General features: G+C 38.5%; 2 protein-coding genes across 8 annotated transcripts in view; both read left to right on the top strand.

Annotated features, from left to right (window-relative positions):
• The window catches only part of RAB3IP (RAB3A interacting protein), a 132,456-nt gene extending 127,524 nt beyond the window's left edge, over positions 1-4,932 (top strand). For all 4 annotated transcript variants that reach the window (XM_087868931.1, XM_045789596.2, XM_045789595.2 and 1 more), the window contains 3 exons: positions 2,102-2,201; positions 2,290-2,359; positions 4,575-4,932. In XM_087868931.1, the coding sequence (XP_087725057.1) occupies positions 2,102-2,201; positions 2,290-2,359; positions 4,575-4,657 (253 nt within the window). In that variant the 3' untranslated portion in view covers positions 4,658-4,932. The remainder of the gene's footprint in view (positions 1-2,101; positions 2,202-2,289; positions 2,360-4,574) is intronic.
• A 134-nt stretch (positions 4,933-5,066) lies between these two features.
• Positions 5,067-19,757, top strand: part of MYRFL (myelin regulatory factor like) — a 129,160-nt gene continuing 114,469 nt past the window's right edge. For 2 of the 4 annotated variants that reach the window (XM_087868928.1, XM_087868929.1), the window contains exon 1: positions 5,067-16,528. In XM_087868928.1, coding sequence (XP_087725054.1) covers positions 16,483-16,528 — 46 coding nt within the window. In that variant the 5' untranslated portion in view covers positions 5,067-16,482. The remainder of the gene's footprint in view (positions 16,529-19,757) is intronic. The other 2 variants (XM_087868926.1, XM_087868927.1) reach the window with 2 other exon arrangements.

The raw sequence follows: 19,757 nt of genomic DNA, 5'->3' as shown, positions 1-19,757 counted from the left end.
TGTGCAAATATCACATGATGACAAATGAGGATGTCAGTTAAAGTGAATTTATATTTTAGTAAAATAATTATATAGATCAGGTTTAGGAAACAGTTTATGTAGTTTAGGAATATCGTGCTTGTAGGAATGGGGTTAGATGCCAAGGTGTTTGGAGTGCATGTTGTGTGGAGAAGCTTCAGGAAGATATTTTCTTCTCTGAAATGTGAAGTTCAGCCCTGGCCAAGGCTCTAGGTGGTGAAGATGTAAATGGCTCATGCTGTGGGAACTTTGAGGAAGCCAAGACCCATCTCGTGGCTGGTGATCAGGGGTGTTCTCAGAGGGAGGGAGATTTGATCTGGGTTTTTGAAGCAGGAATGGAATTTGGGTAAAGAAGAGTACATATGAGTGAAGGTCTGGAAACAAGAAACCATGTGTTCAGAGGATGCCGAGTGTATGGAGGGAAAGATGTGACAAATTTGAAGAGAACTTTGGAGAGGAAGAGATTCAGGTGGGGATAGTAAAAGGAAAGGAGTTAAAGATGGCCGACTAGAAGAATGGGGTGATATTTCGAAGTTAGTGGGAAGGGCTCTGGTTTGGGGAAGAAGACGGCAGGTCTAGATTTAGACATGTTGACATCCCCAAGTGAAAATGGTAGGGAAGGGCTTAAAATCTGGGGACTAGAGCTGCCAAGAGGTGTTGAGGAAGTGTAGCATGTTAACAAAACACTGGCCTTGGAGGTCAGAAGACTCGACGTTGAACCTTAGCTCAAATAAGAATGTGTTGGCTGTGACAGTTCAAAGATGGCTTTAGAAATGAGGTAAGAAACACTTTCATTATTTCAGAAGTTGATGCTTAAAACCACATTAGCAAAGCCCTTTCAAAATTAAGACAAAATACTAGACAAACAGTTATATGTCTGTTTCCAGAAGAGTAGTGTATACATCGATTTTTATAGTTAAATGCTTACTTTTCCTTCTTGTGTAAATTATACTTTTGGAAGTTCCAAGGACCTCCAGTACTTGTCCCATTTTTAAATTTCTTGATCTTCTATCCTTCCTAAGCTAGTAGTTAGTGTTTTAAAAATATTGTTATAGATCATTAAAGGAATTTTCTAAGAAAGGAACAATGAGGCAAGCTTTCTTCAAAAATATGAGAATTCTTCTGTGGTTGGAATGGCCACCTCCAAAATTATCCTATTTATGAAAGTTTTTTTAAAGATTTTATTTATTTTAGAGAATGAGAGAGCGTGTGAGTGGGGAGAGGGAGAAAAAGAGGAGGAGAGAATCTCAAGCAGACTGCACACTGAGCATGGAGCCCGACAATGGGGCTTGATCTCACAACCCTGGGATTGTGACCTGAGCTGAAACCAAGAGTCAGACGATTAACCGACTGAGCCATCCCAGCGCCCCCAAAATGACCCTATTTTAAATACACATTCTCCATTTGTTTTCTTAATATGGAGGCACGTTTGTATCATATTTCTCATAAGTATAGCTGAAATTTAATGTTCATGTAACATTTTTCTTCGTTATATAGTTTATGTTATTTAAAATGCTGTCGACCACTTTATCTTCATTACAGCTATACTCATTTTGCCTTGATAGGGAGTGGTAGTTGTGTTCAGCCATGGTCCTAGCTTAGGAGGGTAACAGGTGGGCTGCTTCAGAGTCTGCCCTGATAGACAAGCCAGCATCACTGGATTGAGCAGTGGAGTGAGAGGTGGCTCATCACTTAACCAACAGTCACTGAATGTCTGGTGTGTACCCAGCACCTGCTTGGTGCCTGGCATTTAAAGAAGAATAAGATACGGTCTCTGCCCCTTAGAGACGTACCGTCTCATTCCAGCCAGAAAGCTGTCATACCAAATCTGAGAGTCTGTAGTAGTTTGCAAATGGAAAGGATGGGATGTCTGAGTATAGTGCACCCCTTATAGAGTTATTGAGAGTCAGTATTTTGTAAGGTGGCTTCTTTGTATTTCTCAGGCCTGCGTGCATCTAGAATAGTGCCGGGTACGTACTAAGTCTCAAATATTTGTTGTCTTAGTGAATATGAAACTTCTACAGAAGTTAGGAGCAAAATGCTTTCAATTTTAAAAAACTAAAATTTTGTCATTGTTTTACAGAAAATGTGCTCTGACTGGCCAGAGTAAGTCCTGTAAACACAGAATTAAATTAGGGGACTCAAGCAACTATTACTATATTTCTCCTTTTTGCAGATACAGGGTAAGTAACTGAGCCATGAATTTTAATAAAGCTCACTTTGATATGAGACATTTGACTGTTTATGACTTTTTTTTCCCTTTCGGCCTAGATCACCTCTGTATGTAACTTTTTTACATACATTCGATATATTCAGCAGGGGCTCGTGAAACAGCAGGATGGTGAGTGTTCTTAATTGGTTGCAAAATACGTACATAAACTTTCAGCAAAAAGTATAGAACATAGTAGTAATGCTCAAACTTTATTATTGGTACATTCATATTGAATCTCTCATAGTTCTAATGTGTGGAGAATTTGGGAACTAATGTCTTTTAAAACGTATTTAACCCTTAAAACCGCCTCATTTTACTCTGATACACGTTTTAAGCAGAATCAGTTATAACTCTTAAGGGGTATATTGATAAACCAGATGGTAAAAGTGAGGGGAGTAAAAAGCTTTTGAAATTACTCCTGAGAAATAAAAATGAGTAAGCTCTAGACATGATCAGATTCATTTTAATTGGTGAAAGCCATGGGGATCTAACAATTAATTTTTTCTGTATTTTGTACTTTCACGTGTGAATTAATAAAGCAGTCATGAGGATAGTTCTGAATGGAATAAAGATTACTGTATTCTGAATCAGCCGAAACATATAGATGATATATCCAAGAAAGCCAACCTCATGCAAGTGTTTTCATATTTTTAATACAGTCTCTCATGATTACTGATGATTCTGTAGCCAAATGTCTTAAACATCAGTAAGGCCCAACAACTCCAAAGCAGTGTTTCTTGGGTACATGTGATTGTTTTAAAACAAACAGCAGATAGTAAGCCAGGGATAAGTCCGTACGCATTTTGTATTTGAAGTTGTAGGAAATTTCCTATTCATATTTTTTGGGGAACTGAAAATATTTTTATATTAAAAACTAGAAGCTTGCTCTTGCAGTCATGTAAACCAGTGAATCTTAATTCTGTGGGAAGGTTAGTCGTGCTGATAAAAACTTAATTTAGCATTTCAAAGCTCTGGTGTGTTGAGAAGAGTCATATTTATTTAGAACCCCATATAATTAGATTTTAATGCCTAAAAGAGTGAGGGTGAAACCTCTCATTAATGTTGAATTTCAAAAGGCTGAGTAGCATAAAGTAGTCTTTAAAGTGTATAATAGTTTTTATGACTTCAATAAAATTGAAATATTTTTGAATACCTGTTGGTGGATAATAGGATTTAAGCCACAGAACAGATGATTTATGTTAAGTTGTCAAGTGTGTTTTTTCTCCTTGTTAAAGTAAGTTTTTGTAGGGAAGGTGAAAGATAATTTCCTTTATGAAAATAGGGAGAAATTGTCATGACTAGTAGTGGGGGTGATGGTGATAAAAGTGGCCTCTTCTCTGGTTTCTGTCACTCTTCCACTTCACAGTACTTGGTACATATCATATAATGTGTGGGTTTGTAGCAAATAAATATTACTAATTTTAAAATATGTGTACTATCTGTGCCTTGTGCCCGAAAGGATTTAGGGCAGCTAAATCTAAAGCAGGGTTTCTCAAGCTTGGTTCTATTAACATTTTGAGCTGGATGAGTCTTTGTCGTGGGGGGTGCGTGTGCTGTCTCGTACGTTGTAGGGTGTTTAGCACCATTGCTAAGCTTTACTCAGTAGATGCTAGTAATGAAAAACGGATCCAGACATTTTCTCAGATGTACCCTTGAGGACAAAATCTCCGCTGGTGGAAAACCGCTGATCGAAATCAGTCTCTATTCTGATGATATGTCAGAGGAAGACTTTTTATCAGAAATATAAAGCCAACTTTTTTCCATTTACAGAGGGGGCTTGCCAAAGTAGAGATAATTGAAATTTACAGATCAGTCTCTACATTTATTTTTATTTCTAATTTGAGCCATATACAAAACCTTTCTCTGTTATTTCTCAAAAAGAATGTTACTAAGTTCTCTGGACTGTCTTTTGTTTTCCTTTTTTTCCTGTTTTACTCTGTGTTAATAAACCGTGGAATGGCCAAGACGTAGCAAACTAGAGCAAGATGATCACTAAGTTAGAATAATTGAGGATCGAATGTAATTACTTACAACAGCAACACGATTGCCATTTACTCAGGGCACTGAAGCATCTACCTTCTGTTGGGCTATAGTGGTCATTGACGTATCTGACAAACACTTGTGGCAAAACTGGTGAATATTGCTCATTTATTGATAAAACTGGGATGCTCACAAATACATGAAAAAATTTGTGTGAATTAGCAGTAAAATGGCGAGGCATTAGGTACATCATTAGGAAATGCCCAGTTGGCATTTCAGTTAATGTTAAATTTTCAGTGATACAGCTAAAAAATAATTAAGATGATATTTTATGATTTACATGTCTCCTTTTTTATTTGTATAGTTGATCAGATGTTTTGGGAAGTTATGCAGTTGAGAAAAGAGATGTCCTTGGCAAAGCTGGGATATTTCAAAGAGGAACTCTGATGCTCTGCCTGGGACCATGCGTGAACCTCCCTGAATACCTGGAAGATGGCTGAATATTTTTATGGTTACTTGATATTTATTTCCAAGGAGTGGGCCCAAGACTTTTTCCCTCTTTTGCAGATTACACTGAGAAGTACTGTGATTTCTTTTAAATTGACCTATGCTGTGTTTGCTTACTCTTTAGTTGAACACACTGTGAAGAATTACAGGTGTACTAGTGATTGTAATTTATAGTTGCAAAAAAAAAAGCTAAATAAAGAAATACATCAACGTTAGATTGAATATGTTTTTGCTTTCTCTTCTAGCTCTGACATGGCATGTAGGGTAAGCAGAACGTATTGAAAACGTAGTTTTCAAACTGCACAGCAGCCTGTGAGGGGCAAGGAAGAAGGCTAAGCAGACAGGATCGGCTCTGTCCCCCCACAAGAATGGCTCTATTTTTGTCTGTTTTGTAGATTGGACTTCAAAGAAGGATTTTATTTAAAGAAGACAAAAAGAAGAAATCAATCTCTCCATCTAGAGAATGCTACTGTTAGTATTTCTGAAGAAGAGCCTTTCAGCTTTCAGATATTTTCTACCTACATATGCATATTTGTGAAAAAAAAGTAGACTTTCTTCTTTAACTTAAATATTTTTTCTACATGTGTTTAATCACTACATGGTTTTGACTATAGGATGTTAATATAATTGGTTTGGAAATTAGCTTTAAAATTTTTTTTCATATCATAATGCTGTGACGAATATTCTTATGCGTACTTCTTTGCACATTGTTGGGTTGTCTCCTTCGTGTAGACTTGCCTAGAAGTAAAATTGTTGGGTCAAGGTATATGTGTATTTTAAAATATTTGATCTGCTTTGCCAAATTGCTCTCTACAGAAGTTGAACAAATTTATTTTTACAGCAACAGTGTATGAGAGACCTAGTTTTCTGAAGATGGCATTGTTTTCAATCCTGTCTTCAGAGATTGGTCAACCTTACCTGTAGAAGATTCAGTCACCAGGATGGGTGGGAATCTTCAGAGAAAAGGATATTTGAGAATGGTATGGTGTGGTAGAAACCATCACTACCATGCCCAGCTCAGGAATCTGAAATTGAACATGAAAAGAACTTTGAAACTAGAATTTTATGTCCTGATAAATAGTTATTCAAATGTGAAGGCATAATAAATATGTTCTCAGACTTTCAAAACTTCAGAAAATTTTCCACCCAAAAATGCAAATTTAAAACACTTTTGGAGAAAGTAAGTATGAAGAGAAACAAATCCGAGAGATGCTGCAAGAGATATGGGGGAAAAAAGAGATACTTATGGAGTTTGTGGATGACTTTAAAAGAATAAAGGTAAGGCTAAAGAAAATTATATAACAATCTAGAATTAGAATTCTTTAATTAACAGTGGCAGTGGGAGGAGACCAGAGATTGTGAGGGTAATTAAAGTTCCAGTCTTGCTTGTTAGATGGAAGAGAGAGATACCAATTAAATGTGAAGGACCAAAGAAAAAAAGGTCAAGTAGAGAAATGAATAGTGTGATATGGAAGTCATATATTTATACACCAAGCATAAGGACGTGGAAGGGTTGAAATAAAAGCCTGGAAAAAGGAAAATACCAAAAGAAAGCTAGTGTAGTTTTACTACTATCTGACAAAACAGGCATTAAAACATAAGCATTATTAGGGATAGAGATGGGTGCTATCTAATGCTAAAATTGAGTTCACCAAGAAGACTTAGTAAGAAAATTAATAATAATAACAATAATAATTGAAATATAAAAATACTAGGGCTGACTAATAATACCAAATGTGAAATACATAAGGAACTCCTACAACTCAACATTAAAAAACTAATCTCATTAAAAATGGGCAGAGGTCCTGAATAGACATTTTTCCAAAGACGACATATAGATGCTCAACAGACACATGAGAAGATGCTCAATGTCACTAATCATCAGGGAAATACAAAGCAAAACCACAATGAAATGGTACTTTACACCAGTCAGAATGGCTAGTATCAAAAAGACAAGATACAGTGTTGACAAGGATGTAGAGAAGGGGAACCCTCATGTGCTCTTGGTGGGGATATAAATTGGTGCAGCTGCTATGAAAAATAACAGAATAATTTCACTACTGGGTATTTACCCAAAATAAATGAAAACGCTGCTTCAAAAAGATATATGCACCCTAATACCTCTATGTTTATTGCAGCATTATTTACAATAGCCAAATTACGGAAGCAGCCCTAGTGTCCCATCAATAGATGAATGGATAAAGAGGATGTGATGTGTGCACGTGTGTGCACGCACACACAATGGAATATTAGCCATCAAAAAGAATGAAATCTTGCCATTTGCAACAACATGGATGGAGCCTAGTGGATATTATAAATATGCAGGGTGAAATAAGTGTGAGAAAGACAAATACCATATAATTTCACTTAAATGTGGAATCTAAAAAACGAACAGAAACAAACTCATATACAGAGAATAAACTGGTGGTTGCTAGAGAGGAAGGGAGTGGGCATCAGACAAAATAGGTGAGGGGGATTAAGAGGTACAAAGTTCCAGTTACAGCATAGAGAATATAGTCAATATTATAACTTTGGTGACAGTGACTATACTGTGGTGAGCATTACATAATATATGGAATTGTCCAATTACTATGCTGTACACCTGAAACTAATGTCACTTGTGTTTCAATTAAAAAAAGAAAGTATTGCAAAGGAAATTTTGTAGCTTTAAATATTTTTTTAATTTAAATTCAATTAGCCAATATATAGTACATCATTGGTTTCAGATGTAGTGATCAGTAATTTATCAGTTGCATAATTGGGTGAAAGCACTGGGTGTTACAGCTTTAAATGTTTACATGTTTTTAAAATGAGCTAAGTGTTCATTTAAGTTACAGGACAAGATAAAAGTAAAGGAAGGAGATAAGAACAGAAATAGAAAACGGATGCAATAGAGGATCAACAAAGTCGTGTGTTGACTGAAAAGATGAACACAATGGACACAAATTTCTGTCACGGAGAAAAAGAGAAAATACACAAATAACCATACCAGGAGTGAAAAAGGGTATGTCAGTATAGATACTGCAGATATTAAACATGAATATTATGAACAACATCCCAATATGTTTGAAAATTTAGACAAAATGGCAAAATTCCTAGAAAATGTATTTTGATTAAAAAGAAATCAGAAGCCTGAGCAGTACTATTACTATTCAAGGAGAGGAGTAGTTAAAAATCTTGTCACAAAACTCTAGGCATAAATGACTTTAACAAACTTTGGGGCGCCTGGGTGGCGCAGTCATTAAGCATCTGCCTTCGGCTCAGGGCGTGATCCCGGTGTTCTGGGATTGAGCCCCACATTGGGCTCCTCCGCTATGAGCCTGCTTCTTCCTCTCCCACTCCCCCTGCTTGTGTTCCCTCTCTCACTGGCTGTCTCTCTGTCAAATAAATAAAATCTTTAAAAAAAAAATGACTTTAACAAACTTTAAAGAACGAATTATATGTATTCTTCTGAGGAATAGAATTACTATGTTTCATACATCAAAAACCAATATAACTTTGATAGTAAAACCAGATTGGGACAGTCAGTATAAGAAAGAAAGATTACAGGTCCATTTTGTCATTGGTAGATATGCAAAAACAGACAATGTAACACACTGACCAAGTGGCATTTATCCCAGGAATGCAAAAATGGTATATTAGAGGGACATCTGACTGGTCCAGTCAGTAGAGCATGCAATTCTTGATCTCAGGGTCATGAGTTTGAGCCCCACAATGGGTGTAGAGATTACTTAAAAATATTTTTAAATGGTATGTTTATAAATCTAATTCACATTTACAGAATAAAAGTGAAAAACCATCTGATCAATAGCTGTAGAAAAACGTTTAGTAATCTTTTCATCTTGATAAAGGATAGCTTAAAAAATCTTACAGTAAACACCATCCTAAGGTGGGAAATGTTAGAAACATTTTCTTTAAAGTCAACAGTGGAACAAAGATGATTACTGTACTCATTTGTATTAAATAAAAATTATATTGTAAATAAATGTTAGTGCAGCAAGATGAGGAAAATAAAGATACAGTGATTGGGAAGGAAAAAATAAAACTCCTTATGGTATGATTGTCTACATAGAAAATAAAGTCTTCCATCAAATTATTAGACATAATTGGAGAGTTTAGTAAGGTGGCTAAATACAGGATCAATATATATTTGTGAATTGTACTTACATACAGCCACAGTTAAAAAATAAGATTTTTAGAAAGACACCAAACAATTGCAAAAAGAATTCTGAAGTACCTTGTAATGAATCTAACCAAAGATGTGTCAGATCTATGGAGAGGAAGTTATAAAACTTTACTAAAGGAAATATTGAAGAGGACTAGAGTGATCTATGTTCATGAGTAGGACATTATTTTTTTTTAAATGAATGTGTAGATTTAGTGCATCTCCAAACCAAATCCCCAAATCTGCTGGAATTGGCAAATTGATCAAATTTATGTGGCGGAGTCAAGGATGAAGAATGACTGAAGCACTTCTGAAGAACAAGAAAGGAAGAAGCGTTCATCCTGCCAGAAGGACTTTTCATGAAGCTGAAGTATTTAAGAAGGAGGGACACAGTGCAGAAATAGAGAAAATGGCCAATGGAGAGAGAGCTCCAAAGTAGATCCACACGTATTTGTAAATCTCATGTTGACAGAGATGACAGGTAGGTCAATGATTGGATTAATCATTAAATGGAGCTGACAAAGACAAAGGAACATATGAAATTGTATCTTTTCCTTACACCATACACACACAAAAACTCTTGTTTAAATGTCCTGAAACTGTAGAACTTCTGATGTAGAAAATACAGTTGAAATTATAGGTGAAATATATTTTGAAAATATAGGTGGATACCTTCCTGATCTGCTTCTAAGAACTTCTTAAACTGAAAGCAAAAGAAACCATAAAAGATAACCATGAAAGTTGCGCTATGTTATAAATTGTTAATTTAGAACTTCTGTCCATCAAAAGGCATGTTAAAGCCAAACTACAAGCTATGAGAAGATATTTGCAAAACTCATAACCAATAATAGATTAGTATCAAGAATATATACAGAAATTCTACAAATCAAAAAAAAAACAAAAAACGGGAAATGGCTGGAGCAGGTCCTCCACAGAGTTGGAAGTGCATGCAGGCTAATAAACTATTAAATGGGTCTTCATTTATTAACAGGGGAACAAATCAAGACCACAGTGACAGGTTTAAATTCAACTAGCAAAAATTAAGCCCAATGAAGTCAGAGAATTTCAATAGGATTACTCATAAATTGTTCATGGAAGGGTCAATTGGTATATCTACTGTGAGAAAACATTCATTTGAAAAGTTGGACATTCCCCACAGCCCACCAGCTCAGCTTGTAGGCATATACTCAAGAGAAATACTTGCACGAAGTGCCGCAAAATACATCTTTAAGAATGTTTTGGAAAAGATCCACATGTCCATCTAACAGGAGGGTAAAGCGTTATGCGCTCACATAGGGGACTATCACGTGGTGGGCAAAGTGAACGAACAGCAGCTACATGCAGCACAGCAGCTGAATAGAACATAGACTGAGTGGAAAAGCAAAATGCTCAGAAGACCGTATGATACTTTTCTCATAAAGTTCAAAAACTAAAACTGAACAGTTGTGTGTGTGTGTGTATAGATATAACAAAACTATTTTTTAAAAATCCAAATAGTGATAAACCCACAGTTCAGGTTAGGGTTACCTCTGGTATGGAGGAGGAAGGAAAAGGGAGAGAACTGGGAGGAGCATATGTATAAGTCATTGTGGATGTTCTAGTCCCTGGGTTGGATGATGGGTTCACTTGTCATGAAGAGTGCGTATATGAATGAGGACGATTGTGCGCAGACCATTGGTGGTGTGTTATGAACCAAGGGTTATGATTAGTCCAATGCTCCTGCATTCACAACCAAAGAGCAGAACAGAACCTGCTGATGAATTGGATTTGGGAGAGAGAGAAGGAGAGAAGTCAGGTCTGAATCCTAGGCTTTTGGCTTGAGCTATTACTGCATTTATTGAGATGGGGAGATCTGGGATAGGTTCAAATTATGTAAGTGTGGAAGAGATACAAGAACTCAGTGTTTGCCACGTTGAGTTTGAGATGCACATTAAGCATCAAAATGGAGATGTTAAGTAGGTATTGATATACAGGTTCAACTTCAACAATAAGGTCAGGCTAGGTGATACATTTGGGAGTAGTTTAGCCCTGGGACCAAATAGGAGCTTTAGGGATACTTTGGAGATGGAGAAGTATGGCACTGGGCCCTATGTAACCATGACAGGGAAACAGCCTGCAAAGAAGACTGACTACAGAGGAGCTAGTAGAAATGGCGAGGCAAAGGAGATGGAATCATTAGTGTGCTGATTAACCTTGGCTCAGGAGAGTATTTCTGGACAGAATTTAATTGCATAGACTACCAAGTCTAAAAAAGAAGAAAAGACTCTTTGATGAATTTCTATAAATAGGTTCAGAGTTGAGGAGAGAGCCTGGCCTGATGGAGAGAAGTTGGATCAGGAGTTGCTCAGGAGAACTGCATCCTCCAGGGGTGGTTCCCAACACTGATTGGTTAGGCAGGTCACCACTCCTCTCTGACCTCCTCAACGAAGGCTAAATCAAGTACTCTCTCTTGTCTCTCCCAGCTCTAGAACAATCCACAACGTTTAGCTCAGCATTTACACTGGAAGAACAAAGGTTTGGTTTCTTTTTTTTTTTTTAAGATTTTATTTATTTATTTGACAGAGAGCCAGCGAGAGGGGCAACACAAGCAGGGGGAGTGGGAGAGGAAGAAGCAGGCTTCTGGTGGAGCAGGGAGTGCGATGTGGGGCTTGATCCCAGAACCCCGGGATCACGCCCTGAGCCGAAGGCAGATGCTTAACGACTGAGCCACCCAGGCGCCCTAGCAAAGGTTTGGTTTCTGAGCATTGGGTCTCAGACCTGAAGTGGCAACCACCCACCTATCCACTTAGCAGCACGACCATGTGAATGCTGTGTGTTTTTGTTTCATGCAGCCAGAGTCTTATATGGGTCTGCTCTTAACTCAGAAACTTTGTTTTTAAAGGTTTTCTTTGTTGTGTTTTTCCCTCAGTAATTTTGACAAAATGTTTAAGACAGGTCAAAGCAGTATGAATTTATATTTGTGTCTAACTTCTGTGCTAGAAAAATAGTTCTTTATTTTTTTCATGGAATGCAGTACAATTACCATCTCAACAGACAACTAAGTTTCTTGTCTTTATATAGACACATAAGGGCCCAGCAGTGTCTGTTAATTTTTGTGCAGAACTTCTAGACAGAATTCCTCCTCCTCATTCACACATTTTTGGGTCTTGTGTGTGCCAGGTGCTGCTGTCGGTGCCAAAGATAGAGCAGTGAGCAAGACAGGTGAGGTCAGTCTTGTGGAGCTCGCAGTTCCCTGAGAAATGGACAAAAAGAAATACTAAAAGATAAGTGCTCTAAAGATACTTAAGATGGGGTAATGGGCTAGAAGGGGAATGGATAAGTCCTTCAGACTGGGTGGTCAGGAAAGGCCACATTTTCAGGTTGGGCTCTGACCAGACCCAGGCTTGTGAAGGGAGGCAAGCAGCAAGAGAACTCAAAGCTGGCATACGGCCCCTAAGGAAGAAATGAACTTGAAAAACGGCAGAAAGACTGAGTGTATAGTTGGTGCCAGGGAGTTTGGTAAGAGAAAGCTGGAGAGGGAGGCATGGATCAGACAATGTAGGTCTTAGTAAGCCACGGTGGGGAATTTGAGGTTTTCTGTGACAGCTTTGGTCACAACTCTAGCTGGCTCTTTCTTAGCTTTTAAATACTGGAATCCCTAGAGTTTTGCCCTGGGCCCCCTTCTCTTTATCTAAATATTCTTTATATCATCTCATCTGGGCCCCTGGCTTTGAAAACCAAGCACCATTTGCATATAACTCTACATGTCCAACTCTGACATCCCTTCCATAACTTCGGGCTCTGGTATCCATTTGCCTGTCAGCCCCTGCGCTTGGATTTCTAATGGGCGTCTCAAACCCAACATTAGCTCAGTTGCTTACGCAACAGTCTAGGGCTTGTTCTTGGTTTCTGTCACCACCACCTCCAATCCAATCCATCAGCAAGTCACATCAACTCTGCAAAACATACTTTGGGTCTCTCCACTTCCCTCCACGTCCACCACTACCACTCAGTCCAAGCCAGCATCTTTTAAAAACTAAAATAAAACCATTTCAATACCACAAATGTGCAAAGCTGCTGAAATATAGAGAAGAGTAGAACCCCTAACAGCAGCTCTCTAGGAAGTACAAATCCACCTATAATCTAACGGCAAGAGGTGGGACTGTGGTATGAGTACGAGAATTCTGGAGCTGTAGATCTCAGGGACAGAATTGAGAGAGACGAAATCCCCGTCATTACATTCCCAACTTGAACCACAGCACCAGGTGTAACCAGAGCAGCTCAGCCTTTACCTATTTATTGTTGGAGTTCTCTAGGAAACATCAGTACCCAAACATCTAAACCATGGCTACCTTAGATCACTGCTCAAGAAATGGATCTCCACCAGATCTCTGCAAAATGGGGGTGCCCAATAGAATTAGGACTAGAGACAAAGACCATGATCAGGGAAGTATGGGTGGTTATTTGTTATTCTCTGAGAGGGAGAAACCTTAAACCCCCATTGTCACCAGCTGGATTGTGCCTTCAGCTGTGTGTTCTGGACTCATTAATTAACACAGCTATATTTTCCAGGCCTTCCAACAACTTTCTTCTAGATTCTCTTTACCTTCCTCAAACCATGTTGGTTGTTACAGGTTAGCCTCTCACCCGGAGGCTGCAAACTGCAGTCCTGTGGGCTGAATCCCATTTTCACTTATGTGGTATTTGTCCTTGACAATGTTTTGGTTTATTTTTACCTTTGAGTTGTTTCTGAACAAATTAGTTGCATCATTTAAAAACGAGATTTAAAATTAAAATCTGCATTTCTAGCTTCACTTTTAAAATTGGCCTCTTTGACAACACTGAATTCACATTCTTGGAGGAAGTTAAGTGATTATACCTGCTGGGTAACTCCACCCTTTAGCAGGGCCTATAGCCTCTGTTTGCTCTATGCCCCACCACCCCTGTCTTCCTGACATCAAGAGTAAAGGGGCACTTGTCAGTTATCAATATGCTTACATGGTTGGTTTTTGCTTATGTTGACCCATTGAACTCACTTATCTGCCTGGCCTGGTAAGTGTTGGAGCTTGGGACCCTACTCTAACCTTTGCTTCTCAGCCCATTACCTGCAGTCTAATTTCTTTCCCTATTATGTTTCCACTCTCTCATTACTCTGCTGCTGAGAACGTGAGGTGTCTGGGTGAACTGTTGGATAGGATCCTCTATCATCATTTGGCAGCGAATACAGCGTGATGACTTAACTTCCAACGGCCTCCAGAAAACGTGGCTGGGAACTTCTCTTGGAGTCTAGATTGAGCCCTGGGCTACATGTTTTCAGCATCTTAATTCATATTGCACCTAAAGGCATATACTTAAAAATACCACTTGACCTCTTCCTTGCTCTGTACATCCAATCAGTAGCCAATTTTGGATTCTATACCATCTTCAGGCTTTATGACTGGTCTAACTTTAGTTACCGCCCTAACCAGCACATTCCAACACAGCTCTCTTTCCAGTTAGATTTAATTACATCGTGCATGACCACTACCTAAATAGCAGTCATCAACAGAGAGTATAAATATGCATGGGATCAGATGCAGCCCAAATCCTTCTTCGGACTATTTGCCACCTTTTCTCTCCATGAAGCACACACTGCCACAGCCATTCCTGCATACACGTACTTGTTGTTTGAGTCTCTTCCAGTTTCAGCTCTCAATGACACCCCCTAGATTAAATAAATCTTTACTTCCTCTGTTCTCTTGAGATGTTTTCTCCCAGCCTTATCAGAGTCTGCCTTGAGTTAAAGTTACTTGCGTTTTTCGCATGCCCTGCATTTAAACCTGGGGAGGGCAAGACCATTATTTACTCATCTTTTTCCTTCCTGCACCCAGCAGAGAGCTTAACCCAAGTTGAACTGGAAAAAAAAAAAATTAGAAAATTTATTTCTTTAAGCAACTTGATGACTTGTCCTTCAAGGTCTGGAGCCCAAGGCGACCTTCAAAGTAAGATTTTAAGCCTCTCTCTCTCTCTCTCTTTTTTTCCAATATAGAATTACCTTGCTTGTTTTCGAGGAACAGTTTATATGTGTGAGGTTTTAGAATACTTATTAGGGAAACTAATGAATCATCGAACTTTACATCAGAAACCAGGGATGTACTGTATGGTGACTAACATAATATAATAAAAAAAATTAAAAAAAATACTTATTAGGAAGCATACCACATCACCTATGCTAATTCTAACAATAATGAAGCAATCAGACAAATCCAGAATGTGGGATATTCTATAAGACAATGGGCCTGGATTGTTAAAAAAGTGTCAATGTCATAAAAAGCCAAAGAACTAAAAATGACAAGAGTGTTCTATATCTCTAAAAGACATAACCAAAGGCAATGCACGAACATTCATTAGATTTTTGATTAGAAAACAAAAAGTCGTAAAAGAGATTTTGGGGACAGTGGGGTTAATACTAATGAAATATTAGTATTAAATTTATATTACATTTCTTAGATATAATAATACTGTGATTATGAGGGAGAATGTCCTTATTTGTTAGGAGACATATACAGAATTATATCTGGGTGAAATGTCAAGATGTCAGCAACTTATTTTCAAACAGCTCAGCCAAGAATGTATACAGCAAGAGAGAAAAAGCAAAAGTGGGGAAATATTTGTAATTAGTAAATCTGGATGAAGAGTAAGTGGGTATTTATTTCATGGTACTATCCTTGCAGCTTTTCTATAGATTAAAAACTTTCAAGATAAAAAGTTGGGGGAAAAGAGAAAAGGAAGGGACTAAAAGAGACAATTTAATTTCCTAATTGTATTCTTAGACGATTATTAAGTAAATTAATAGTTGAGCAGGAAAGCAAAACTTTTATATTGAAGAGCGAAACCAGCTAATAGTGAACCATATATACTCAGTTGTAAGAGTTACTGAATCAAATACAGTTTTGTTGCTCATTAGAGGGGCTTCTCATACTTTCTATTTTCAAAGAAAATAAAACCTGGAGGAGATAGGTGTGTATCAAAGGAATTTAAGTTTCCACTGTAATTAAATTTGGAAATACTTTACAAATCCTCACTTTTCATTAGCACAAGCCCGTTTAAATTATCTGCTATTCAAAGTATCTATAAAAATGGTTATATTGATATGCCCCCTTTCTCTAAGTAAAAAACACACACAAACTCTGTATATTTGCCTGGTGATGGCTAAATTGATCTGGTTGATAGAGGGGGAGATATAAATATATTGGTGTAAAAGGACAAATAAGAGATAAGACTATGTATTTATTGCCCATTTATGTAATTACATGTGTCACCAAGGACAAAGGTCCTTAAAACAAAGACGAAAAGCAGAGTAGAAACAGTTCCCTACAGGAAGACAGATGGATTTGTTACCACTTCCCTCTTCATGAATTTTTTTTTTTCTGCATGGTCACATATCCTGGCTTTATAATCATTTTGAGAACCTAACCATCTTTCTGGACACAATTTGTTGGCAGAATATAGGCTTCGCTCCAATAAAAAGAAAATGAAGATTTTTCAAGGGCATTCATAAGCTTCAAGTCGAGAGGACAGCACTAGCTTCCCGAGCTCTGAGAACACTTGTTCCGGGAGGAAATATTACTAGGACCCCAGGATGGATGTGTTAGGGGAAAATGAGGCCCTGCAGCATTTCTTCGAAGGTAAGAGGCCAGTTTCCAACATGCACTTCCTGCTTCTGAGAAATGGCTCTGCTTGCGATCACTGTTTCACCTTTTTGGAATTCACGTAAACTTGGCCTTGGAAGAAATGCTATTGTACTAACTGGCCTAAAATTGGAAGTGGAGGTTTATTTGCTCTGTTTGTAGCAAAAATCAATGGTAGTGATTTAAAAAAACACAGGATTTCCATCTTCTAAGCTTGGTTAAAAGAATCACGGGGTCAGCATATCTATGTTCTTAGTGTTTTTCTCTGTCCCACGCTAGGTTATATTTCTTCTAATCCCCTACGTTTCAAAAAGTGCAGGTTTGTCTTGTCTCTAAAGTTACTGAATATAGCACAAGAAAGATGTAAGATTTTATTAAGACAGTTTTTCTCTGAGTATAGTTAAATATAAAACAGCAAAGGAACACCTCCCCCTTCCTATTTTTGTTTTTCACAACACTTTGTGTGTGTGTGTGTTTTTAAGATTTTATTTGTTTATTTGAGAGAGAGAGCATGAGCCCATGCATGGGGAGGCAGAGGGAAAGGCAGACTCCCCGCTGAGCAGGGAGCCCAAGCGGAACTCGATCCCAGGACCCCAGGATCATGATCTGAACCCAAGGCAGACGCTTAACTGACTGAGCCACCCAGGTGTTCCTCACAACACTTTAAAAATGTGCAATTGAAGAATGATTTGTTTTTGAAGGGACATGCATACTACAAGAATGAGTGCTTTTTCCCCAAGGGAGAGGCATGACATAGGACATGGTTACAACAGATTATCTTCCTTCTAAAAATCTGAGCGGGCAGTAAAGGTTTTCATATTTAGTGGGGCTGATATTCTCATGGTGAGTCTGTTGAGAATGTCAGCAAGGACTTGCCGTTGGAGACTTCAGTGCCGCTTTGGTTCTTCATCAGCCACACTTGGACTTCCACGTGAAGGGAACTGTGACCATAGCTTTTACACATTTCAAAGGTATTTCCCAGGAGGAAGTAGGAGAAATGAGGGCAGACCTGTTTCTTCGCAGAATCCAGAGGGCAGTTCGCAGCATATTGAGAGGTGCTTTTGGCATTCTTGTGACTAGTAGAGTGCCTGACAAATTCCAGATGTTAAAAGGTTGAATGGAATTGACCCAACACCAAATAGTACCAAATACAGAGTGATCACACTGAAGAAGTAGTGAGATTCTGGGTCACCATCAGAAGGAATCAATACAATATGGTGGTTCCTGTGGCTTGGATTTTGCCAGAAGTGACAAGAAGAAATGTAAGACAGAATTATCACATTATCTCTGCTGTGATCCATTCCATTGGATATTTGGTCTCTTGACACTGGCCAAATCAGTGTGTCGACACAGGCACACAAACGGAGCTCGATTGTTATTGCCTGATTTTATATTCTATGCAACTTTCATCTAGCAGTGGGTAGCAAGCTCAAAGCTACAGTTACATATGCTTTATTTTAGGGAAACCATCGATTCATTTTATAAAAGCATAAAATCTACTTGATTTCCTTCTAGAGCTGGTGAAGCGCTAAAAAGTTAATCTGGTCTCTTCTGGTTTTTGGAAGCTCTGTTATACCTGTAGTATTCCTAGACTCTCACTGTCTTATTTTCAGACATCTCTAGGGATACAGTTTCCACGAGTCTTCTCTGCAACTTGCTAATATCTGATTATTATTTTAATAGTATTTTTCTTAGCTTAAACCAAACTCTGTTTCTCCATATTAAGCCTTTCTTTTCATGAGGGAGCAGTCATTTCTCCTCAGAAATAAAAAAATAGAGGCACTAGCTTAAGTGATTCCCTTGCCCCTGAAAACCACACAGCTTCTTGTCAATTTCTTATTACCTCCACTATTCAGCAAATATTAAACACCTACCATATGCCCAGCCCAACAACCACCTCTTTTAAATGGTAGCTTGTAGGGCTTTGAAGTCTTTCCCTTAGATCTTGGTGATTCCTTTCTCAAATATCCCTTAGAATGAGGACCTCAAAACTAGATATGATATTCTCATGAGGATGGACAGTTGTTGAATCTCATGCTCCTGGTGATGTATCAGTTCTGTTTCGTTTTCTTCTGTTTTAGAGAGGGAGAGAGAGGGAAGAGGCCAAGGGAGAGAGAGAGAAAGAATCTTTTTTTTTTTTTTTTTAAGATTTTATTTATTTATTTGACAGAGAGAGACAGCCAGCGAGAGAGGGAGCACAAGGAGGGGGAGTGGGAGAGGAAGAAGCAGGCTCTCAGCAGAGGAGCCTGATGCGGGGCTCGATCCCAGAACGCCGGGATCATGCCCCAAGCCGAAGGCAGACGCCCAACGACTGAGCCACCCAGGTGCCCCGAGGGAGAGAAAGAATCTTAAGCAGATTCCATTGCTGGCATGGAGCCCGACGTGGGGCTGGATCTCACAACTCAGACATCAAGACCTGAGCTGGCCATTTAACCTACTGAGCCAGCCAGGCACCCCTATCAATTCTAATTAAGTGCAATCTTGCATTGAAAAAATCAAGGTCTGAAAAATCAAGAAAAGTTGTGGCAATTTGTTACCTAGCTGAAAGCTATATTTCTCTGTTTCCTCAGACCCTTCATTCTAAGAAACTCAGCCTTAAATGCATTTTTCCTTATGAACATGTTGGATTGGGGTGCCTGGTTGGCTTAGTCAGTAGAGCGTGCTACTCTTGACATCAGGGTACTGAGTTTAAGCCACACACTGGGCATAGAGACTACTTAATAAAAAAAAATTTTTTTTAAGTATCTGGATTGGGGCACCTGGGTGGCTCAGTCGGTTAAGCATCTGCCTTCGGCTCCAGTCATGATCCTGGAGTCCCATCCCTGCGGTCGGGCTCCCTGCTCACTGGGGAGTCTGCTTCTCCCTCTCCCTCTGCTTCTCCCTGCTTGTGTTCTCTCTCCCTCACTCTCTCTCTTTTAAATAAATAAAATCTTTAAAAAATAATAGAATTAAAAAGTATCTGGATTGACAGTATCATTTTCAGTGAAATGGTCTTGAGTGTCAAAGCTCACGATGATCTTAGTTTAGATTTTAAACTTCAGATATGCCTAAATCTTTATGATGTGCGTCAGGAAAATGCCAAGAACAAAGGGCGGTTTTAGGTAGCTGGCAATTCTAATTCCCAGTCTGCCACTGATGCAATAGGTAGGCCAATTAACTAAGCAGAGGAAGATCGAGTATGCTGGGGATCCCAACACCCTCTGGAAACTGAGGCTATGTGACATGT

The sequence above is a fragment of the Ursus americanus genome, chromosome 17, assembly GCF_024610735.1.
Source record: "Ursus americanus isolate L20-20 chromosome 17, mUrsAme1.1.p, whole genome shotgun sequence".
In the NCBI taxonomy this organism is placed as follows: domain Eukaryota; kingdom Metazoa; phylum Chordata; class Mammalia; order Carnivora; family Ursidae; genus Ursus; species Ursus americanus.
Note: the sequence above shows the minus strand (reverse complement) of the source record. Positions and strands in the feature narration are given on the sequence as shown.